General features: G+C 44.2%; 1 protein-coding gene across 1 annotated transcript in view; it reads right to left on the bottom strand.

Moving 5' to 3' along the window:
- Nucleotides 1-262: 262 nt before the first annotated feature.
- LOC124553762 (cation-dependent mannose-6-phosphate receptor-like) overlaps nt 263-21,207 on the bottom strand; it is an 87,720-nt gene continuing 66,775 nt past the window's right edge. The window contains exons 6-7 of the mRNA XM_047127698.1: nt 7,630-7,756; nt 263-1,475 (exon numbers count right to left, since the gene is read on the bottom strand). Of these exons, the coding sequence (XP_046983654.1) occupies nt 1,341-1,475; nt 7,630-7,756 (262 nt within the window). The 3' untranslated portion in view covers nt 263-1,340. The remainder of the gene's footprint in view (nt 1,476-7,629; nt 7,757-21,207) is intronic.

Genomic DNA, 21,207 nt, shown 5'->3' with positions numbered 1-21,207 from the left:
GAGTTACAACACGACATCACTCTACATACCACTGTACAACATCACTAACTTACCTGGTTTTGGCTCTTCTGGAAGAATGGGCTGTCATTCCGCCAGAGACATTTGGACACCTCAGCGAAAGCATCTTAGAGGTGACGGGTTGACACACCCACATTAATTTCCACTGATAGGGACGGGGCATTTCTCTAAGGAGTCCTCAGATTAAAGGCTGTTGCCACACAACAGCAGGTAATGCACAGTAAATCCTTCGCTTCAACATTTTACGCTTTATTGAAAAGTACACATCAATAACATACAATTTATTTGTATTTGTACAACGCAAAATCAGGTTCAACACGTGCAGTGTGATATTAATTGGAAAAAGAACATGATATATTAATATGATTCCTTGTGCACAGGCATGTAAATTTTAAACGGGCGGAATTGTACGCACAGGCTCGATAAATAATGTCAAACTTTAAAATCTTACATATTGTACAAAGGCCAGTACAATACCAAAACAATAAATGCTTCATAGATTTGAAAATGAGACTTATCAACTGATTTTCTATACACACACTACACACAGAAAAACATGTTCTACTCTAAATGTAATGCAGAAAATTTTGGTAACATAAATAAAAGCTCATTATTTTATTCTCACACTTAAGTAATCCTTAACAACAAATCTGCAATGTGCACAGACTCCCGAATTTAAATTAAGCCTCAATTTGGCAGGATAAACCCAAACTCATCTTTCACAGTAGTACAATTATTGTAAGGAACATCAAGCATGCAGATGCACGCAAAACACACACACACACACACACACACACACACACTTCAGTCAATTATGAGATCATTAATGTACAGACAAATAGCAACATAACTGAAAATATTTTTCTCAAGAGACATTTCTTTCCAACAGAGCAATAGCTACTAATTACAAGCAAGCAATAATTACGAAGCAAAGTGCGAAAAAAATGAGGTACTCTGAAATTACTGTCAAATGTTTTGTATAAAAAGTCACATATATGGAATTGTAAGTAACATTTCCTCTGCAATACTACACTGAAAAGTAGGCAGAAAAAGTTACAGCATTCTTCATCTCGGACACATGTCCAACCACAAAATTTAGATGTAAACACCGAAGCTAAAAAGGTGGACAGAGAATCTGTATTTCTGCCACTTTTAAGACACCCATATGATAGGAATACTAAGAATGAGATATTTGGGACACGGCCAGGTTTCCTTTCCGTAAGCAGTAAGCTGTAAAAGAAGAAACTGAGGGCGGCGTAGCAGTGGATCCGCCAGGTGACCTGGCAGAAAACACAGGACTAGACAGACAGACACAGCAACTGTCATGGCTGGAGTGGCGCGTCGTCCCTGTCTGAGTCAGTGAAGCTGCCGCCGGCAATCTGTTGCCAGCCGTCTGAGCGAGACAGGCTGCGGCCGTCTGCAAAGTCACCACGCCGGCACACCAGGTTGCACCCGTCCTAATAATAATAATAATAATTATTATTATTAACAACAATAAACAAATGGAATGGCCAGAGTAAAATTGTAAGTGATCTACAATTGCTTCTTGACAATATCTGGAAAACAGAAAAGATTCTAATAGAATGGAAAATATTATTAATCCACTTGTTACATAAAACCCAAAGAAAGCGAGTGTTGACAGATGTGAAAATTACTGAACTATCAGTTTAATAAGTCACGGCTGCAAAATAGTAACATGAAAGTACCGCCATCAGACTGTTTTTTATTTGCAATGTTACATTTACACGATCACGATTTCGGCTTCAGAGTAACATTATCAATTATTTTCTAGTAAAGCCTACTGCTTTGTTTTATCACTGAGTATACCATCACGAGTGAACGACAGTTGGCTAAGCCATCAGTCATTTAGTCACGATGGTTGAGCCACGGTAAAAATTGTTGTTTTGAAGAGCACACCGCAGTGCGTAGTGTGAAGCAGTCGCCCTCCATTTCTGGTGGTGGCGCCGCTGTGGCAACGCAGCTTTGGTGTCTCCCTCTGGTGGGAAAGGGGAAAAGGTTGCCTGTTCACACGCATTTAAGGGGCGCTATGAGCTAGCCAGTCGGTCAGTCGGAGTGAGTCTGGGTCTGCTTCTCGTCCGCATTTTGAGAGGCGTTTAGTGTCTGTCTTTTGTTCGGATCAACCTTTAAAGCCGGCAAAATGAGAGTCTTTCGACTCTGCCAGTAGAGAACTCAGCGAGTGGTCACCCGGCCAGGGCTTAGTTCCTGCATCTGAGTCTGCGCGTTAGGCCGCGAGTCTGCTCGAGTTGCTCAGGCAATGGTCATTGGCGGTCGGATCGATCGGTTGGTCGGTCACGTTCAGAGACACGAGATGACTTGTCCGCCTCGAGCGTTGGCGCATGTAAGGGCACCACGTGAGTCCAGTGGGCTGCACCGAATAGCGAGGGGAATGGTTTCGCGGTCGACACGAGAGCAACAAGAGTCAACTCACGACATCAATCGGGCTGTTGTGAGCTGTGATGCCGTGGTGTAACTGGTTCTCCGAGTGCTTCTGGGCCCCTTCGGTTACCATCTTGTGGAGCTTGGCTCGGTCCTTTCCTGGTGCAGGGATGTCGTTTTGCCAGGGCGCGTGTGTCCTCTGCACGGTTTGGTCCGACCCAGTATTTTCGCCGTCGTGCGCCTGAAAGTGAGTGGGGGACGCACCAGCAGTGCAGTCGCGACGGAGCAGCAGTCGCAGACGGAGCAGCGGGCAGTCGGTCGGTTGGTGTGGACCAGGAAAGACGGGAGATTTTCGCGCCTTCCTGCATCCGTTGAAGCAGCTGGCAGCGGACGGTTCATGAGAGCAATTTGGGGGTGCTGGGCCAGGTCTTCTCCAGAAAGTGCAGTTTATTAGAAGTTAAGTGATTGGTGATATGTTGTGTGATTTACTCTTGTTAAATGCTACCTGTTTTCTTGGTCAGTCTCTCATCCCCAGCTTGCTTGTCTGTCTCTCATTCGCATTTGTTAGGCAGTTAGTGTCTGTTTGTCGTTCGGAGGTGCCTCTGTCATGTCTGTCGGATTCGGTGTGTTAACGAATTTATTGCTTGGAGTGTAACAGCCTACTTCCTGAAATATGTTTTTATCTTGCCTATCATTTTGAGAGGCGGTATATGTGTACTGTAGAGCATGTTGAATGGTTCGGCCAACCTTGTATAATTTTATATAAGATTGCATTTCGTGGGCTTTTATTTAAATGGTCATTTTAGTATATAAAGTTACCACCCTTCCACCGTAAGACTTTTCTTACAAGTTATAATCAAGTTGCACCTTCGGTGGCAAGTTAATCTTTTAATTTTAGAGTTTTGAACCATTTCCATCCCTCCTACGGGGTGCATAGTTTGTGTGCTTGTGCGAATTGTTTACTTTTACTTTAAGGTAATCTGGTGTATTGCAGATTTGCACCTGTGTAGTCTTTCAAGGTGGTTGTGAGCGGTCATAACTACGGCCGCGTCAACAGGGAGTGGCCCGGTTCTCAGCCCGAAAGCTCATACGCTGAAAAATTTGTTTCTTTTGGCCTCTGAATAAATTGTAACTTGATACTTACAGGGTGCTTTCTGCTTATAATTTTAAATCTGTTTCTTTAAAAAAAATAAAAAAATTGAAAAAAAAGGCTTTTAGGAATGAAATTCCCGTTTGTTAAAAGCAATTTCATTTCGATTTCATCAGTTACTCCCTGGCAACTACTTCCACGCTCACATAGTGAGATTAAATGTGCTAATGTTCTCAATGAATCGCTAGTAAATAAAGTAAATTCTTAAGAAAAAGTTTGAAAGTAAATTCAAGGTTCAATGGTATGCTCAGTGATAAAACAAAGCAGTAGGCTTTACCAGAAATATTGACCCTCAGACAATGTGTCTAATAGTGTATTTTAAATACGGCAGTATGCCACATTAGGCACTGCATAACACTTAAAACACTTGATAATGGCACTTTAAAGCCGAAATCACGATCGTGTAAATGTAACACTGCAAATAAAATACAGTCTAATGGCAGTACTGAGAACCTAGCATAAACCGTTGTGGTGTCACGGTCATCGGAATCAGTTTGTATTGCACAGTCTTCGTCCTAAAGCCTGTAACACATTTTGGTGTTGGCAGATGCTTGTGTGTGCACTGTGTTTTGTTGTTGGAAATGGCACATTTCCATTGCAACTTAAGTTTACTGTGGTTTTCTTTCCCTCATTTATATGTTTTATTGTTGCAGCATTATTTTGCAGCAGCAGGCACATGTGAAAATTACCGAACAATCAGTTTAATAAGCCACGGCTGCAAAACACTAACGCAAATTCTTTACAGACGAATGGAAAAACTAGTAGAAGCAAACCTTGGGGAAGATCAGTTTGGATTCCGTAGAAATATTGGAACACGTGAGGCAATACTGACCCTACAACTTATCTTAGAAAATAGATTAATCAAAGGCAAACCTATGTTTCTAGCATTTGTAGACTTAGAGAAAGCTATTGACTATGTTGACTGGAATACTCTCTTTCAAATTCTGAAGACAGAAGGGGTAAAATACAGGGAGTGAAAGGCTATTTACAATTTGTACAGAAACCAGATGGCAGTTATAAGAGTCGAGGGGCACAAAAGGGAAGTAGTGGTTGGGAAGGGAGTGAGACAGGGTTGTAGCCTCTCCTCGGTGTTATTCAATCTCTATATTGAGCAAGCAGTGAAGGAAACAAAAGAAAAATTCGGAGTAGGTATTAAAATCCATGGAGAAGAAATAAAAACTTTGAGGTTTGCCGATGACATTGTAATTCTGTCAGAGACAGCAAAGGACTTGGAAGAGCTGTTGAACAGAAAGGATAGTGTCCTGAAAGGAGGATATAAGACAAACACCAACAGAAGCAAAATAAGGATCATGGAATGTAGTCGAATTAAGTCAGGTGATGCTGAGGGAATTAGATTAGGAAATGAGACACTTAAAGTAGTAAATAAGTTTTGCTATTTGGGGAGCAAAATAATTGATGATAGTCGAAGTAGAGAGGATATAAAATGTAGACTGGCAATGGCAAGAAAAGCGTTTCTGAAGAAGAGAAATTTGTTAACATCGAGTATAGATTTAAGTGTCAGGAAGTCATTTCTGAAAGTATTTGTATGGAGTGGAGCCATGTATGGAAGTGAAACATAGACGATAAATACACTCCTGGAAATTGAAATAAGAACACCGTGAATTCATTGTCCCAGGAAGGGGAAACTTTATTGACACATTCCTGGGGTCAGATACATCACATGATCACACTGACAGAACCACAGGCACATAGACACAGGCAACAGAGCATGCACAATGTCGGCACTAGTACAGTGTATATCCACCTTTCGCAGCAATGCAGGCTGCTATTCTCCCATGGAGACGATCGTAGAGATGCTGGATGTAGTCCTGTGGAACGGCTTGCCATGCCATTTCCACCTGGCGCCTCAGTTGGACCAGCGTTCGTGCTGGACGTGCAGACCGCGTGAGACGACGCTTCATCCAGTCCCAAACATGCTCAATGGGGGACAGATCCGGAGATCTTGCTGGCCAGGGTAGTTGACTTACACCTTCTAGAGCACGTTGGGTGGCACGGGATACATGCGGACGTGCATTGTCCTATTGGAACAGCAAGTTCCCTTGCCGGTCTAGGAATGGTAGAACGATGGGTTCGATGACGGTTTGGATGTACCGTGCACTATTCAGTGTCCCCTCGACGATCACCAGTGGTGTACGGCCAGTGTAGGAGATCGCTCCCCACACCATGATGCCGGGTGTTGGCCCTGTGTGCCTCGGTCGTATGCAGTCCTGATTGTGGCGCTCACCTGCACGGCGCCAAACACGCATACGACCATCATTGGCACCAAGGCAGAAGCGACTCTCATCGCTGAAGACGACAGGTCTCCATTCGTCCCTCCATTCACGCCTGTCGCGACACCACTGGAGGCGGGCTGCACGATGTTGGGGCGTGAGCGGAAGACGGCCTAACGGTGTGCGGGACCGTAGCCCAGCTTCATGGAGACGGTTGCGAATGGTCCTCGCCGATACCCCAGGAGCAACAGTGTCCCTAATTTGCTGGGAAGTGGCGGTGCGGTCCCCTACGGCACTGCGTAGGATCCTACGGTCTTGGCGTGCATCCGTGCGTCGCTGCGGTCCGGTCCCAGGTCGACGGGCACGTGCACCTTCCGCCGACCACTGGCGACAACATCGATGTACTGTGGAGACCTCACGCCCCACGTGTTGAGCAATTCGGTGGTACGTCCACCCGGCCTCCCGCATGCCCACTATACGCCCTCGCTCAAAGTCCGTCAACTGCACATACGGTTCACGTCCACGCTGTCGCGGCATGCTACCAGTGTTAAAGACTGCGATGGAGCTCCGTATGCCACGACAAACTGGCTGACACTGACGGCGGTGGTGCACAAATGCTGCGCAGCTAGCGCCATTCGACGGCCAACACCGCGGTTCCTGGTGTGTCCGCTGTGCTGTGCGTGTGATCATTGCTTGTACAGCCCTCTCGCAGTGTCCGGAGCAAGTATGGTGGGTCTGACACACCGGTGTCAAAGTGTTCTTTTTTCCATTTCCAGGAGTGTAGTTTGGACAAGAAGAGAATAGACGCTTTCGAAATGTGGTGCTATAGAAGAATGCTGAAGATTAGATGGGTAGATCACATAACTAATGAGGAGGTATTGAATAGAATTGGGGAGAAGAGGAGTTTGTGGCACAATTTGACAAGAAGAAGGGACCAGTTGGTAGGACATGTTCCGAGGCATCAAGGGATCACAAATTTAGCATTGGAGGGCAGTGTGGAGGGTAAAAATCGTAGAGGGAGACCAAGAAATGAATACACTAAGCACATTCAGAAGGACGTAGGTTGCAGTAAGTACTGGGAGATGAAGAAGCTTGCACATGATAGAGTAGCATGGAGAACTGCATCAAACCAGTCTCGGGACTGAAGACCACAACAACAACAACAACAACAACAACAACAACAGCAGGCTAAAGTAAAATTCTTTGTTAGAGCATCAGATCTTACAGTCAAAATTACAAAAATTTAACTGAAAACTACCACAATGAAAAATTTATGGAATTCTAAAAAATTCCCGGGTTTTTCCCGGAAAAAATTCCTGGGTTTTTCCCAGATTTTCTGGTTGTCCTGGGGCATATACACCCTGATAGTGAAACGGTGTCACCAATTTGATCAAGGCCACACCCACAGGTGAAATGTCCAGGCAATCGAGGAACTAATCGTAGCAATTGCAGATTTTCCATCAAAGAGGATGTTCACACACCGGTTCTCAAATGGCTGCACGACCAAAAAGGAGATCTCTATTTTCGACAAACTGAACAAGTCATAGAACGTTCAGACCACAGTTTAGAGAGGCTAGGTGAGTATTTGCTGGAAAATAGCAGAGTATTTGTCACTTTGAAGTGTAGTGCAGGATTTAACGACAGTTATAGGACCTGCCGCAACAATGTTTAACTTTCTTTCTGAAGTCTCCCCGTAGATCATAAGCTGTCCCGTTTCTCAACATCATGGTACAAATCAAACAAACTATCCGTAGATTGTGGAACCAACACCAACCAATACTACAGCTGTATTATTAGGGAGAGCCCTGTACTGGGCACATTACTATTACTCACAGCTTGCAGATGTCCTAAGTTAATCCAGAAGTCTTTGTTGGGAATCTGGTCAAAGCCTTTGGCACCACACACCAGCCGTCGATAACCGACACCGATAAGCAGATATGTTCCAGCTACTGCGGCAAACCTGCAAAACCACAAAATGTGAAATGAAAATTTTGAGAAGTTCCTGCAGGACATAGCGGACTGCATAGGACAAAGGACAACAAAATACAAATCCATTGCAGTACAGATGTGGAGAAACAACTGCAAATAAATAAATGAATAAAACAAAACACACACACACACACACACAAAGAACCCTTTATTTATTACTCAAGGGCTTGCAGCAACCACCTGAATTTTCAATATCAAATTTGTATTAACATCTTTTATCATTTTCACACCATCTGTGGAAGGTTCACACAAAGTTTTATGTAATAAACAAATCATAGGACAACAGTAGTTTCAATTTAGTATCACAAAACTGGTCATCAACTGTATTTTTACTGGAAGTCAAAACATGTACTAATTCTGCGGTATGATAGTCTGCAATTTTAGATTTGATTTTTGGCTCCAGGCTACAGTGGAAGGTGTGGAACAGTACAGTAAAAACAAATAGTGAAATTCTGCTATATTTACTTTTTTCATGAGCAGATTTATCCAGCTATACAAAGGAAAAAGTGCTTCCAGTGAAATGCTTTTTCTCAACAACTACATACTCCTTTTACCATCAACATGGTTAATAAAGTTGATGTACACAAAGAAGCTGTGCACTGCTACAATTTAAATTTTCAGTTATCTGACTTAATTTTTACCCCTGTTCAAATTATGCCTACAAGAGCATTACAGCTAATTAACTTCAGAAGTGTAATTTCTACTCAGCTTACTACACATTACGCTCGGATACTATTACGAACACTATATATCAGAAGTATATATCATGTCCATTATAATTATCCGGGCTGTTATGCCGTGGTCGGTTGATGAATTCTGTGTCAATTCCCAACATTTGGTCCCAGTCTGCAGAGGACACCTTCAAGGGGGTCTGTAGCTCGATGGAAGGTCCAACACACCCACTGGCTCGCTACTGACTGCCGCTAAATTCCGTGTCCGCACACTCCCGCGCCGAGGTGTGACGTCACGTGTTTTGAAAACGTCAGTGCAATTGGCCGCTGCCTACTGCCGTCGATCGCCGTTGCCATCACCCAGTGGTGGACGGGTGGCACACATCATCTTCAACACTGGCATCCATATACCGTTTAATTTCACGCCCTCCTCCTTTCGATTGAAATTATTAGGGTGTCTGGCAATTTCGATCGCCTCCCTGTAGAGCCTTTCATAATATCCGCTTATGGCCGCTAGTACTTGTGTCTCCTCGAAACGAATATGGTGGTTATCTGACTGGAAAGCATGCTCCACAACAGCTGACCGTTCTGTTTCTCCTCTTCTACAATTGCCCTTGTGCTCTTCCAAACGTTTTGAAACAGTTATTTTAGTTGTACCCACATAAACATCTCCACAGCTGCATGGGATCCTACACACTCCAGCTTTTTCCAATGGCTTGCGAGCGTCCTTGGCAAGCTTAAGGTATTCCTGTATCTTCCTGGTGGGCTTGTAAATTACAGTAATATTCCGCTTCATCAAGATCCTCCCTATTCTTTCCGTTACATTTTTAACAAACGGCAGGACAGGAAAACCTTAAGATTTTGCAGTTGCCTGTACGTCACTATGGTTTCTGCGTTGCTGTCTCAACGCACGTTTTATTTTGCCGTACGAATATCCGTTCTTCATTAGTGCTTTGTGGAGATGTTCTATCTCAGTGTCGAGCAACTCAGGTTCACAAATATTTCTAGCTCTATCCGCTAACGTCTTGATAACACCCCGCTTCTGTTGTGGGTGGTGGTTCGAATCCCGGTGCAAATAACAGTCCGTGTGCGTGGGTTTGCTGTATACTGAGTGGCCCAAACTATGATTTTTGTTCCTAAAAACAAACACATCGAGGAAATGTAATTTGCCATCTACCTCCTCCTCCATTGTAAACTGAATTCTCGAGTTTATACTATTCAGATGTTTGTGGAACCGGCTTAGTTCCTCCCTGCCATGTCTCCACAGCACAAACATGTCATCCACGTATCGGAACCATACATTTGGTTTTTTGCTGGCAGTGCCTAAGGCCTGTTCTTTGAGTTTCTCCATAAAGAAGTTTGCAATTACGGGACTTAGGGGGCTTCCCATAGCCACACCATCTGTTTGTTCATAAAACTGTTCATTCCACCAGAAGTATTGTTTGACGAAACAACACTTAAACAGTTTTGAAATATCGGTAGGAAAAACTTGATCCAGCTGTTCCAATACATCATTAAGTGTAACCATGGTAAACAGCGATACCACATCGATGTGGTGCGGGACACGGAATTTAGTGGCAGTCAGTAGCGAGCCAGTGGGTGTGTTGGACCTTCCATCAAGCTACAGACCACCTTGAAGATGTCCTCCACAGACGGGGATGAAACATTGGGAACTGACAATGAATTCATCAACCGACCAAGGCATAACAGCCCGTATAATTATAATGGACATGGCATTTCCGGCCGTGAAAGTCTACATTTTAGTAGAAGTATATATTTAAAAAACACGATGCTATTTGACTACATCTTTTCCAATTGTCTCATACAAAACACAATTACATACCACTACCTCCTTACATAACACTAAATGAAAGAACCAACGACAGAAACAAATTTTTCTTTTACATGAAACATTAGATTATTCCTCCGAAATTAACTAACAGGAAAGTCTTCTAATTTAGATTATTTTTAAAAAAGTCCTTTCCTTTCTTTTTCGCCAAATGGTGTCCACCAAAGCTATATTATTCTTTTTATCACAGTTTATTTCTTTTAACATCTCTTTATATCACTGCTTAACATTGCACCCCACATACTGTCATCAGTCTGAAAATGGCTACAATGCGTCCTTCAAGCTTATAGTTACAGTTCCAATCATTGCCTACACAAGGCACTGCAAGAATGTCGCAGGTCCAGCACCAAAATATGACCTTAATTGGAGGGGAGGAAAAACCATAGCTTGTTAGCATAAAAAAATAAAAACATAATATAGGAAAAACCATAGCTTGTTAGCATAAAAAAATAAAAACATAATATAACGGTCAGTGGACAATACTGGTCCATCACAATAGGATATTTTCAGCTCAAGTGATACTTCAGGTGGAAGGGCTTGCGTCCTGATCACTTGTTGAGAACAGTCGTGCTAGGGAGAACTATTCATATGCTGGCCACACCAGCTCCTTGCAACACATCTGATTTCGAGTCCACAGGCAGCATTGGCAAACCATGTTCAAGTTGCGTAAGCCAAGGCAGAAATTGATTAAGAAACACATAACAAAGAGTGCCTTCCCCAAACATTCAAGTGTGCACCCCAAAATAAAGAGAACTGTTTTACAAAAAATTGTATATTTGACAGAACATTTTTAAAACTTAAACGCCTTCAAAATAGTGTCCGTCAGATATCAAACAATGGAAAATCCAGGATGAAATGTAACAATATTATGAAAAGGGTAGTTGCCACTCACCATATAGCGGAGATGCTGAGTCGTATACAGGCACAACAAGAAGACTGTCACCAAATGAGCTTACGGCCAACAAGGCCGTTTGTTGAAAAAAAGATAAAAACAAACACACACACACACACACACACACACACACACACACACACACAAACATAACTATCCTTTTCATAATACTGCCCATCAGATATAATATACTTGTCCTAATGCTTTTTTCCAGTGGTGGAAACAGTTTTTAAATATGTCTGAAATTATGCTGTTTAGTGCCTCCAGCATAATTTAACTCCCCCCCCCCCCCCCCCCCCCCCCACTCCTTCTATGTCTTGAAAATACTTCCCTTTCAAGTTTCTTTTCGTCAGTGGCAATAAAAAAAGTCACAAGGGGGCTAGGTTTAGTAAGCAGGGGGGGTGGGGGGTGGGGGTGGGGGGTGGGGTGGGGGGGGGGAAACCTGTCATCATTTTGTTTTTGGTCTAAAACTGTCTCTTGTTGTGGTGAAAAAGCCGATCTCCTGAGTGCCACAATGTGGGTCTTTTCCTCTCACCACTTCATTTCGAGGTAGTAATGCTGGTTAACTGTGGTACCCTGAGAGACAGATGCATGGATGACAACATCTATATCTACATTTATACTCTGCAAGACACCCAACAGTGTGTGGCGGAGGGCACTTTACGTGCCACTGTCATTACCTCCCTTTCCTGTTCCAGTCGCGTACGGTTCACGGGAAGAACAACTGCCGGAAAGCCTCTGTGCGCGCTCGAATCTCTCTAATTATACATTCGTGATCTCCTCGGGAGGTATAAGTAGGGGGAAGCAATATATTCGATACCTCATCCAGAAAAGCACCCTCTCGAAAGCTGGACAGGAAGCTAGCTACACCGCGATGCAGAGCGCCTCTCTCTCAGAGTTTGCCACTCGAGTTTGCTAAACATCTCCGTAACGCTATCACGCTTACCAAATAACCCTGTGACTAAACGCGTCGCTCTTCTTTGGATCTTCTTTATCTCCTCTGTCAACTCGATCTGGTATGGATCCCACACTGACGAGCAATACTCGAGTATAGGTCGAACGAGTGTTTTGTATGCTGCCACCTTTGTTGATGGACTACATTTTCTAAGGACTCTCCCAATGAATCTCAACCTGGCACCCGCCTTACCAACAATTAATTTTATATGATCATTCCACTTCAAATCGTTCCACATGCATACTCCCAGATATTTTACAGAAGTAACTGCTACCAGTGTTTGTTCCGCTATCATATAATCATACAAGAAAGGATCCTTTTTCTATGTATTCGCAATACATTAAAATTTGTCTATGTTAAGGGTCAGTTGCCACTCCCTGCACCAAGTGCCTATCCGCTGCAGATCTTCCTGTATTTCACTGCAATTTTCTAATGCTGCAACTTCTCTGTATACTACAGCATCATCTGCGAAAATCCGCACGGAACTTCCGACACTATCTACTAGGTCATATATATATATTGTGAAAAGCAATGGTCCCATAACACTCCCCTGTGGTACCCCAGAGGTTACTTTAACGTCTGTAAACGTCTCTCCATTGAGAACAACATGCTGTGTTCTGTTTGCTAAAAATTCTTCAATCCAGCCACACAGCTGGTCTGATATTCTGTAGGCTCTTACTCTGTTTATTAGGTGACAGTGCGCAACTGTACTGAATGCCTTCCAGAAGTCAAGGAAAATGGCATCTACCTGGGAGACTGTATCTAATATTTTCTGGGCCTCATGAACAAATAAAGCGAGTTGGGTCTCACACGATCGCTGTTTCTGGAATCCATGTTGATTCCTACAGAGTAGATTCTGGGTTTCCAGAAATGACATGATACGTGAGCAAAAAAAAAGTTCTACAATTCTACAACAGATCGATGTCAGAGATATAGGTCTATAGTTTTGCGGATCTACTCGACGACCCTTCTTGAAGACTGGGACTACCTGTGCTGTTTTCCAATGTCGTAAAAACAAACCGACACTGTCTTGATGTGGGATCTCACTGTCTTGCTTTCTTAGATCTTGGTGGTGAAGGCTGGATTCTTCCTCAGTTTCTGAGTTATATCTGTGACACAACGATTCGTCACCCGTGATGACTTTTGCATCGAAATCTGAATCAATTTCTAATTGTTCTTTCAATTCCAGGCACATATGCGAAGGACTGGTCATCAGAAAGCACATGCAAGATGAATTTTGCTGCAACATGTTTCATCTTCAGATCTCCAGTCAAATTCACGGAATGAACTCTAGGATATTTCAGTCATTTCCACCAATTCATCAACTGTTCTATGACAACCAAATACGACCGCAATACACAGTTTTTCTACGTTTTCATATCCGTAATTCAAGGGAGGGGGGAAACACGTTTTGGAAAGATCGTTGGTGTGCAGCAACATATACGCTGCATTTCTTCGTTTTACGGAGGTATAAATTCGAATTCCACCAAACACTGCATGTTACTTTCCGAAGCAATGAAATCGAGATTACGAAGCGCTTTTGTAAGCCAGTCATAGCTCATGTCACGTGATCTCGCCAGCTGATGACAGCATAGGGCACGTGATGTAGTCAGCCAATTGCAAGATCACTCTTAAGTAGCGCGAAAACACAAAAAGAAAAGTTAATGGTTTAAATTAATGCACATAGTTTTGCTAGAAGAGAAACAAAGCTTGCACAAACAATATTGGTCTCTAAGATTGTAAGAGAAGCTATGCTTCCACATATAATGCTGAACATCTTGCGCGTGTTACACTTTAAGATACATCACACAAATGTGCCAGTAAAATTTTTAATAACGACGTAAATGTCTGGTCTTCTGGGCTCGAAATTCTTCTAGATGGTCGTCCTCAAAGAGTTGATTTTTAAACGAGAGTCAAACGGTCTGTGATTTAATAATTTCATCGTACATTCTCGCACCTAGTTCATCTTAAGTAAAAGGAAATTTACTTTGAAAGTAATGCTTTTCAAACCACGATTCGCAATGTTTTCCCGTGACCTGTTAGAAACAGGTTCATTTCAGCAGTTGCTAGAGAGCGCAGGATAACAGGTGTCACTGTGCCTACGCAGCTACGATGACACAGGAAGCACACATGTTCGTAGGTGTAAAATATTAAAAGATCTTTCATTATGTCACAAAAGAAACAAGACATCAAAGGATACTTCAGGATCATCGGAATTTCGTGAACTATACTAAAATGCATAATTCGGCTTAAAGTGCACAATCGCATGTCCGGATTCGGATGTAAATTTTCTGGAGTACCAGTACTGTTTTATCTCATGTTTGGTTCTTTATTATGGCATAATGCCATACGAGCTAGAAGATGAAAAACATGCACTTGAAATGCAGCGAACAGTTGAAACTAGCCAACAGTGTGAAATTAAACACTTTGTTTCAAATAAATTGACTGCCTCAGCACAAAATATTAATAAAAGCCAAATATCTTTAGCAAACCGACAAAAATAACTTCATTGTTCTGCAAGGTGATTAATGCTCGACTGTCAGAAAGGTGGAAATAAAACCTGAAACCAACAACATATTTTAGCCTTCCGTAATTATGCAAACATATTTTAATTCATTTGGTAGCTCCTGGCCGACTCGTCCTAAAAGTTCCTGTCGCTAATCGAACCCCACAGTGGTGCACACGGCTGAGTAAATGCAATGTTGAAGGCACTGCCAAACCATAAACCACACTCCTATAGTAAGTTTGGGATTGGAGAAGGGCTCTGTAGAGCTGCAGCAGCGTACAGCGATCTGCACCCCAATAGGTGTTGCTCAGGCAACGGAGGGCACTGAGGTGTTGCCAGCACTTCTGCTTAAGCTGACAAAGATGGGGGAGACAAGTCAATCGAGCGTCGAAAACCGGTCCTAGGAATTGATATGCCTCCACTACAATGAGTGGATTGTCACTGAGGTAAAGTGTGGGTTCCGGATGAACCTCACGACGCCGACAGAAGTGCGTGACACACGACTTTGCGGCTGAAAACTGGAAGCCGTGAGCTAGAGCCCATGACTGCACCTTGTGGATGGCTCCCTGGAGGCACCGCTAAGCAACAACAGTACTGGAGCAACAGTACGAAATGCAGAAGTCGTCTGCATACAGAGAAGGTGAGATGGAGGGCCCGACAGTAACTGCTAGTCCGTTAATGGCCACTAAAATTTGAGACACACTCAATACAGAGCCCTGCGGCACTCCATTATCCTGGATATGAATGAAACTATGGGAGTCACCAACTTGGAGAAGGAAAGTACGGAGCGACAGGAAGTTTTGGATAAAAATCGGGAATGGTCCCCGGAGACCCCACCCGTACAATGTGGCAAGGATATGATGTCGCCAAGTCGTGTCGTATGCTTTACGTAAGTCAAAAAAGATGGCAATCAGGTGTTGGTGTCTGGAAAAGGCTGTTCGGATGGCGGACTCGATGGACACAAGATTATCAGTGGTAGAGCGACCCTGGCGGAAGCCGCCCTGAGCCAGCAAGCCACGTGACTCCAGGACCCAACCCACCCACCGATATACCATACATTCCAGCAGCTTACAAAGAACGTTGGTGAGGCTGATGGGCCGATAGCTATCCACATCAAGTGGGTTTTTACCGTGTCTGAGCAACAGAATGACGGTGCTCTCCCGACATTGCGACGGAAAGACGCCATCGCACCAGATCCGGTTGAAAATGGCGAGAAGATGTCGCTTGTAGTCAGATGAGAGATGTTTAATCATCTGGCTGTGGATGCGATCAGGCCCAGCAACTGTGTCGGGGCAATGTTCAAGGGCACTGAGGAGCTCCCACTCTGTAAATGGGCACTGCAGTGTGTAGTGAATGAGAGGACATTCACTTGCAGCCGCCGGTTTAGTGTGCGAAAGGCTGGTGGGTAATTCTCCGATGCAGAGGCTCGAGCAAAGTGCTCGGCAATTGCGTTTGCGTCGTTACATAACTCGCCATTTATGGAAACACCAGGGACAGCTGTTGGGGCCTGGTGCCCGAAAATACATTTGATCTTTGCCCAGACTTGGGAAGGTGATGTGTGGCACCCAATGGTGGAGATGTTTCTCTCCCAATACTCCTTCTGTTTTCTGATAAGGTAGTGAACACGGACACGAAGCCGTTTAAAGGCTATGAGGGGCTCCAGGGAAGGGTGCTTATGCTGCTGTAGAGCTCGCCGACACTCCTTAATTGCTTCTGAGACTTCTGGCGACCACCAAGGGACTGCCTTACGCCTCGGGCACCCTAAAGAGTGAGGGATCGCGTTTTCTGCTGCAGAAACAATTGTGCTAGTTACCTGCTCAACCATCACATCGATGTTACCGTGTGGGGGAGATTCAGCGGTGACAGCTGAGGTGAAAGATCCCCAGTCCACCATGTTCAAAGCCCATCTGGGCAGGCGCCTGTGTGCTTGACGCTGGGGCAGTGACAGGAAGATGGGGAAGTGTTCACTACCACACAGGTCATCATGTGCTCTCAAATGGATAGATGGGAGAAGTCCTGGGCTGCAAATTGATAAATCGATGCCCGAAATGTGTGGCGGCCCCAGTATTTAAGAGGCAGAGGTCAAATTGCGACAGTAAAGTTCCGACATCTCTGCCTCGGCCAGTAAGCACGGTACCACCCCGCAAGGGGTTATGGGCATTAAAATCTCCCAGAAGTAGGAAAGGTTGATCAATCAGTGCAGCCAATACATTCAGGGGTATTGCACCATCTGGAGGAAGATATACATTGCAGACAGTTATTTCCTGTGTCGTCCTTATTCTGACAGCCACAGCTTCAAGAGGGGTTTAAAGGGGCACAAGTTCACTACAGACCGAGTTTAGGACATAAACGCAAAACTCCACCACCTGACACTCGATTGTAGTCGCTACGGTTCCTGTAATATCCCTTATAGCCACGGAGGGCAGGGGTCCGCATTGCTGAGAACCAGATTTCCTGGAGGGCCATGCAGATAGGAGGTGTAAAGTTTAACAGTTGCCGTAGATCAGCCAGGCGGTGGAAAAAACCGCTGCAATTCCACTGGAGGATGACATCGTGAGACTGGGAAGGCCTGGAACATTCAATGAGGCAGTTTATGCCTCAGAGTCACCTGCTGCCACCGATTTATTGCCTGAGCAGTCTATATCCGTTGTGTCTGAGGGTATAGTTAGATCTAGGTCCTCAGCAGACGCCAAAATCTCCATCCCATCCTCAGCCACAGAGCTTGTAGGTAGTGGTGGTGTGGGTGCCACCGCAATTTCCTCAGTCTTAGGGTTTTATTTTTGGATTTCTCTCACTGCTCCTTGCGTTTCCCTGGCTGGGAGGACTTCACTGGCTCAGTCTCCGGGACTGAGGATGAGCGCGAAGCCCTACGACCAGCTGCTTTTGGGCTCTTCAGCCACTGGCAGGTGTCGTCTTCCCCACTAGAAGAAACCTGGGAAGGGAGTGACCCAAGGGAACCCTTCATAGTGAGAGAAGCCGAAAAAGACTTATGCTTCTCTGGCTTAGAAGTGGGGACGGATGTCCACGATATTTGGGGGGGGGGGGGGGGCTGCTGCTCCCAAAGTAGGTGGTGCAGGAGCAACAGGGAGGGAAATGCCCCCCACCATCAGGGGGGCAAGTGTAGTCTTTCGGCTCTGAGAGGTGACCTCGGTTGGTGGAGTTGATTGTGCCAGAACTGTTGTATTGGCGACATAAGATGATATTATACGCACAGGATGCAGGTGTTCAAATTTTCTCCTAGCCTCAGTGTAGGTCAGTCTGTACACGATTTTCCTTTCTTTCTGGAGAAACCTGGAGTCGGGCTAGAAATGTGAATGGTGTCCTCCGCAGTTGAGACAAATGGGAGGCGGGGCACATGGATAATGGGATGTGACGGGTGTTAGCAATCTCGGCATGTGACACTGGAAGTACAGCGGGAAGACATATGGCTGAACTTCCAGCACTTAAAGCACCGCATCGGGGGAGGGATATAGGGCTTTACACCACACTGGTAGACCATCACCTTTACCTTCTCGGGCAATGTATCACCCTCAAAGGCCTAGATGAAGGCACCGGTGGCAATCTGATTATACTTCGGATCCCGGTGGACATGCCGGACGAGATGTACACCTCGCCGCTCTAAACTGGTGCGCAGTTCATCGTTGACTGCAAAAGGTCTCTGTGAAATATGATACCCTGGACTGTATTTAAGCTCTTATGGGGTGTGATGGTTACAGAAACACCCACCAGCTTAAGCGAGTAACTCCCGTGACTGGCCAGAGGATGCTGTTTTGATCAAGACTGACCCAGATCTCATTTTGGACGAGCCCTCCACCTCCCCGAACTTGTCCTCTAAATGCTCAACAAAAAACTGAGGCTTCATCGTCATGAAAGATTCCCCATCAGCTCTCGAACATACAAGGTACCGGGATGAATAAGATCAGCTGCCATCCTTAGCCTGACATTCCTCCCACGGTGTGGCCAGGGAGGGGAACGATTTGGGGTTGTACTTCTGCGCGTTGAATTGAGCTCGTGATCGCTTAGAGACTGCTGGTGTTTCACCACCAGCAAGAGATGACAGACTACACTTCATTGTGTGTCATCGTCCTGATGCCACCCACTCCGACCAGGGGCTCTCCCCACGGGCGCCATCCAGCCGCAGCAATAGCCACCTGGCAGGACGGCCACTGCCGGGAGTCCCGATGCCCCAGTGAGGGATGGGCATCTACCCCTCGGCACACGCGGGGAGTTAACGGCGCAGGCATCAGCAGAACGATCCCTTTGTGTACAGGAGCCTACAACCAACAGGGTGCATGGTGCCCCCAACACAACTGACTGGCTACTGTGCCGGATATCAGGTGCAAACAAGTCCACGGTTATCGTCGACACAGCATAGTGCACGGTGGAAAACGCACCCGGGAAGGTGTCCTCGCCCGAGAGATGGAGAATTGGCAGGACTGCAATGTGATGACGAGCAAGTGGGCTGAAGATCTCAATGCGCGATGGACACGATGCATCTTGTAAGGTGCCCTTCCCCAATTGGCTCGCTCTTCGGGAAAATTTTGGAGAATGGAGGCCAAACCCTCCAGGGGACCATCACATAAAGGCCGAAACGTGTGAAACTGCTTTTAGTCACCTCGTACAACAGGCAGGAATACCTCGGGCCTATTCTAACCCCCAGACCCACAAGGGGGGGTGGGGGTTCAAAATGTTCTCCATAACTACATACACTTATATCTCACTAGATGACAGAAAAAAAAGTCACATTCAGGTTTTTTCATTCTTTTAAAGTGAGTGGCTCCACCCACCTGGTATTGATGTTGTAACACATACTCTTCATGTGAAATATGGTAAATTACGACAAAAGGACATCAATTAAAGCATACAAATACAGCTATGTTAGGGTCTAACTTGTAAGGCAGCTATAAAAGCAAGATACGGCATACATATATTGTCATCGAGGACCCTGTAATATCTCATACGCCTCCCCTCTTGATGGCAGGAATGGATTGGGTATTAGGTACTCAGCTTGTCACTGACATAATTTTTTTAAGAAGAAATTTTTATCCCTGGCTTTCTCTGGGTGGGAAGGACTTTTTGACTGGTGGAGAGGGTGTGGTGGGGATGGGTGAGGTTGTCTCGCCTAAATTATTCACCACTAAGCCCTATTTGTTTTATGTTTAAAGCAAGTGGCTGCACCGCCTTTGTACCATCAATATAAGTAATTTTTGGGAAGAAGTAGAGTTCCAATAAAAATATATTTTAACATCATATGTAACTCGCAAATTTTCAGGCAAATGAAGTATTTCACTGAACTGCCATTTCTAGTAAGCTGTGCTACATCTATTTACTAAGTACTGACGCAAGCAAATTACTACTGTCACATTGAAAGTGGGCGTGACAAAGGTATATTTGGGGATGTGGTGGGGGCTGAAAGTAACAGAAGGTAACAAGTTGGCCATAAGCAGAACCAAACTCTAATTCTGCACCTGCTTCAAGGATATGTACTGTAACGTAATAGAATGAGATCCCCAATACTAGTGCACAATGCATCCTTTTTGTATACTTCACAAAACGTAATATCTTTCATTGTGCCATTTTATATCTACCTTTGTGCTAATTCCTACCACAGTTATTATCCATTGTCTAGTGCTATTTAGAATAACTAAATTCATTTAAATAACGAGTTTGTTATACTATTTCATTTATGAAGTTATGGCAGTTTGGAATTTCATGTATGCAACATCCGTAATTTATTAAAAAATTAATGTCCAATCATTCAAGGGACACACTTTTGTAAAATTAATGAATGGAAAGTTCTATAAAACTACTATGTAATGTTATGAGGCATTACTAAAACTAAATACTTCAGTACATAACAATATTTAACATGTTCATAAAATAATTGGTTCTACCTAATAATATAACTTCAGCATTGACATATTTGGAAATGACAGCAATTAAAATAATTAAGCACATTAGCATCAATTCGCATATTTATATAGAAATTGTTAGATTTATTTTACAAAATTCAGCACAAAAAATTACTTAACAAAACTATTACTTGAAAACATACTTATATCTACATCTACATGGATACTCTGCATATCACATTTAAGTGCCCAGCAGAGGGTTCATCACAATTCTCTATTATTCCCATCTCGTATAGCGTGCGAGCTCTGATTTCCCTTATTTTATCGTGGTGATCATTTCTCCCTATGTAGGTCGGTGTCAACAAAATATTTTTGCATTCAAAGGAGAAAGTTGGTGATTGGAATTGCGTGAGAAGATTCCGTCGCAACGAAAAACGCCTTCCTTTTAATGATGTCCAGCCCAAATCCTGTATCATTTCTGTAACACTCTCTCCCATATTTCACAATAATACAAAACGTGCTGCCTCTCACTGAACTTTTTCGATGTACTCTGTCAGTCCTATCTAGTAAGGATCCCACACAGCGCAGCAGTATTCTAAAAGAGGACGGAAAAGCGTTATGTAGGCAGTCTCCTTAGTAGGTATGTTACATTTTCTAAGCGTCCTGCCAATAAAAGGCAGTCTTTGGTTAGCCTTTC

This window comes from Schistocerca americana, chromosome 11 (genome assembly GCF_021461395.2).
Source record: "Schistocerca americana isolate TAMUIC-IGC-003095 chromosome 11, iqSchAmer2.1, whole genome shotgun sequence".
NCBI lineage: Eukaryota > Metazoa > Arthropoda > Insecta > Orthoptera > Acrididae > Schistocerca > Schistocerca americana.
The sequence above is the reverse complement of the archived record's forward strand: the minus strand, read 5'-3'. Positions and strand labels throughout refer to the sequence as shown.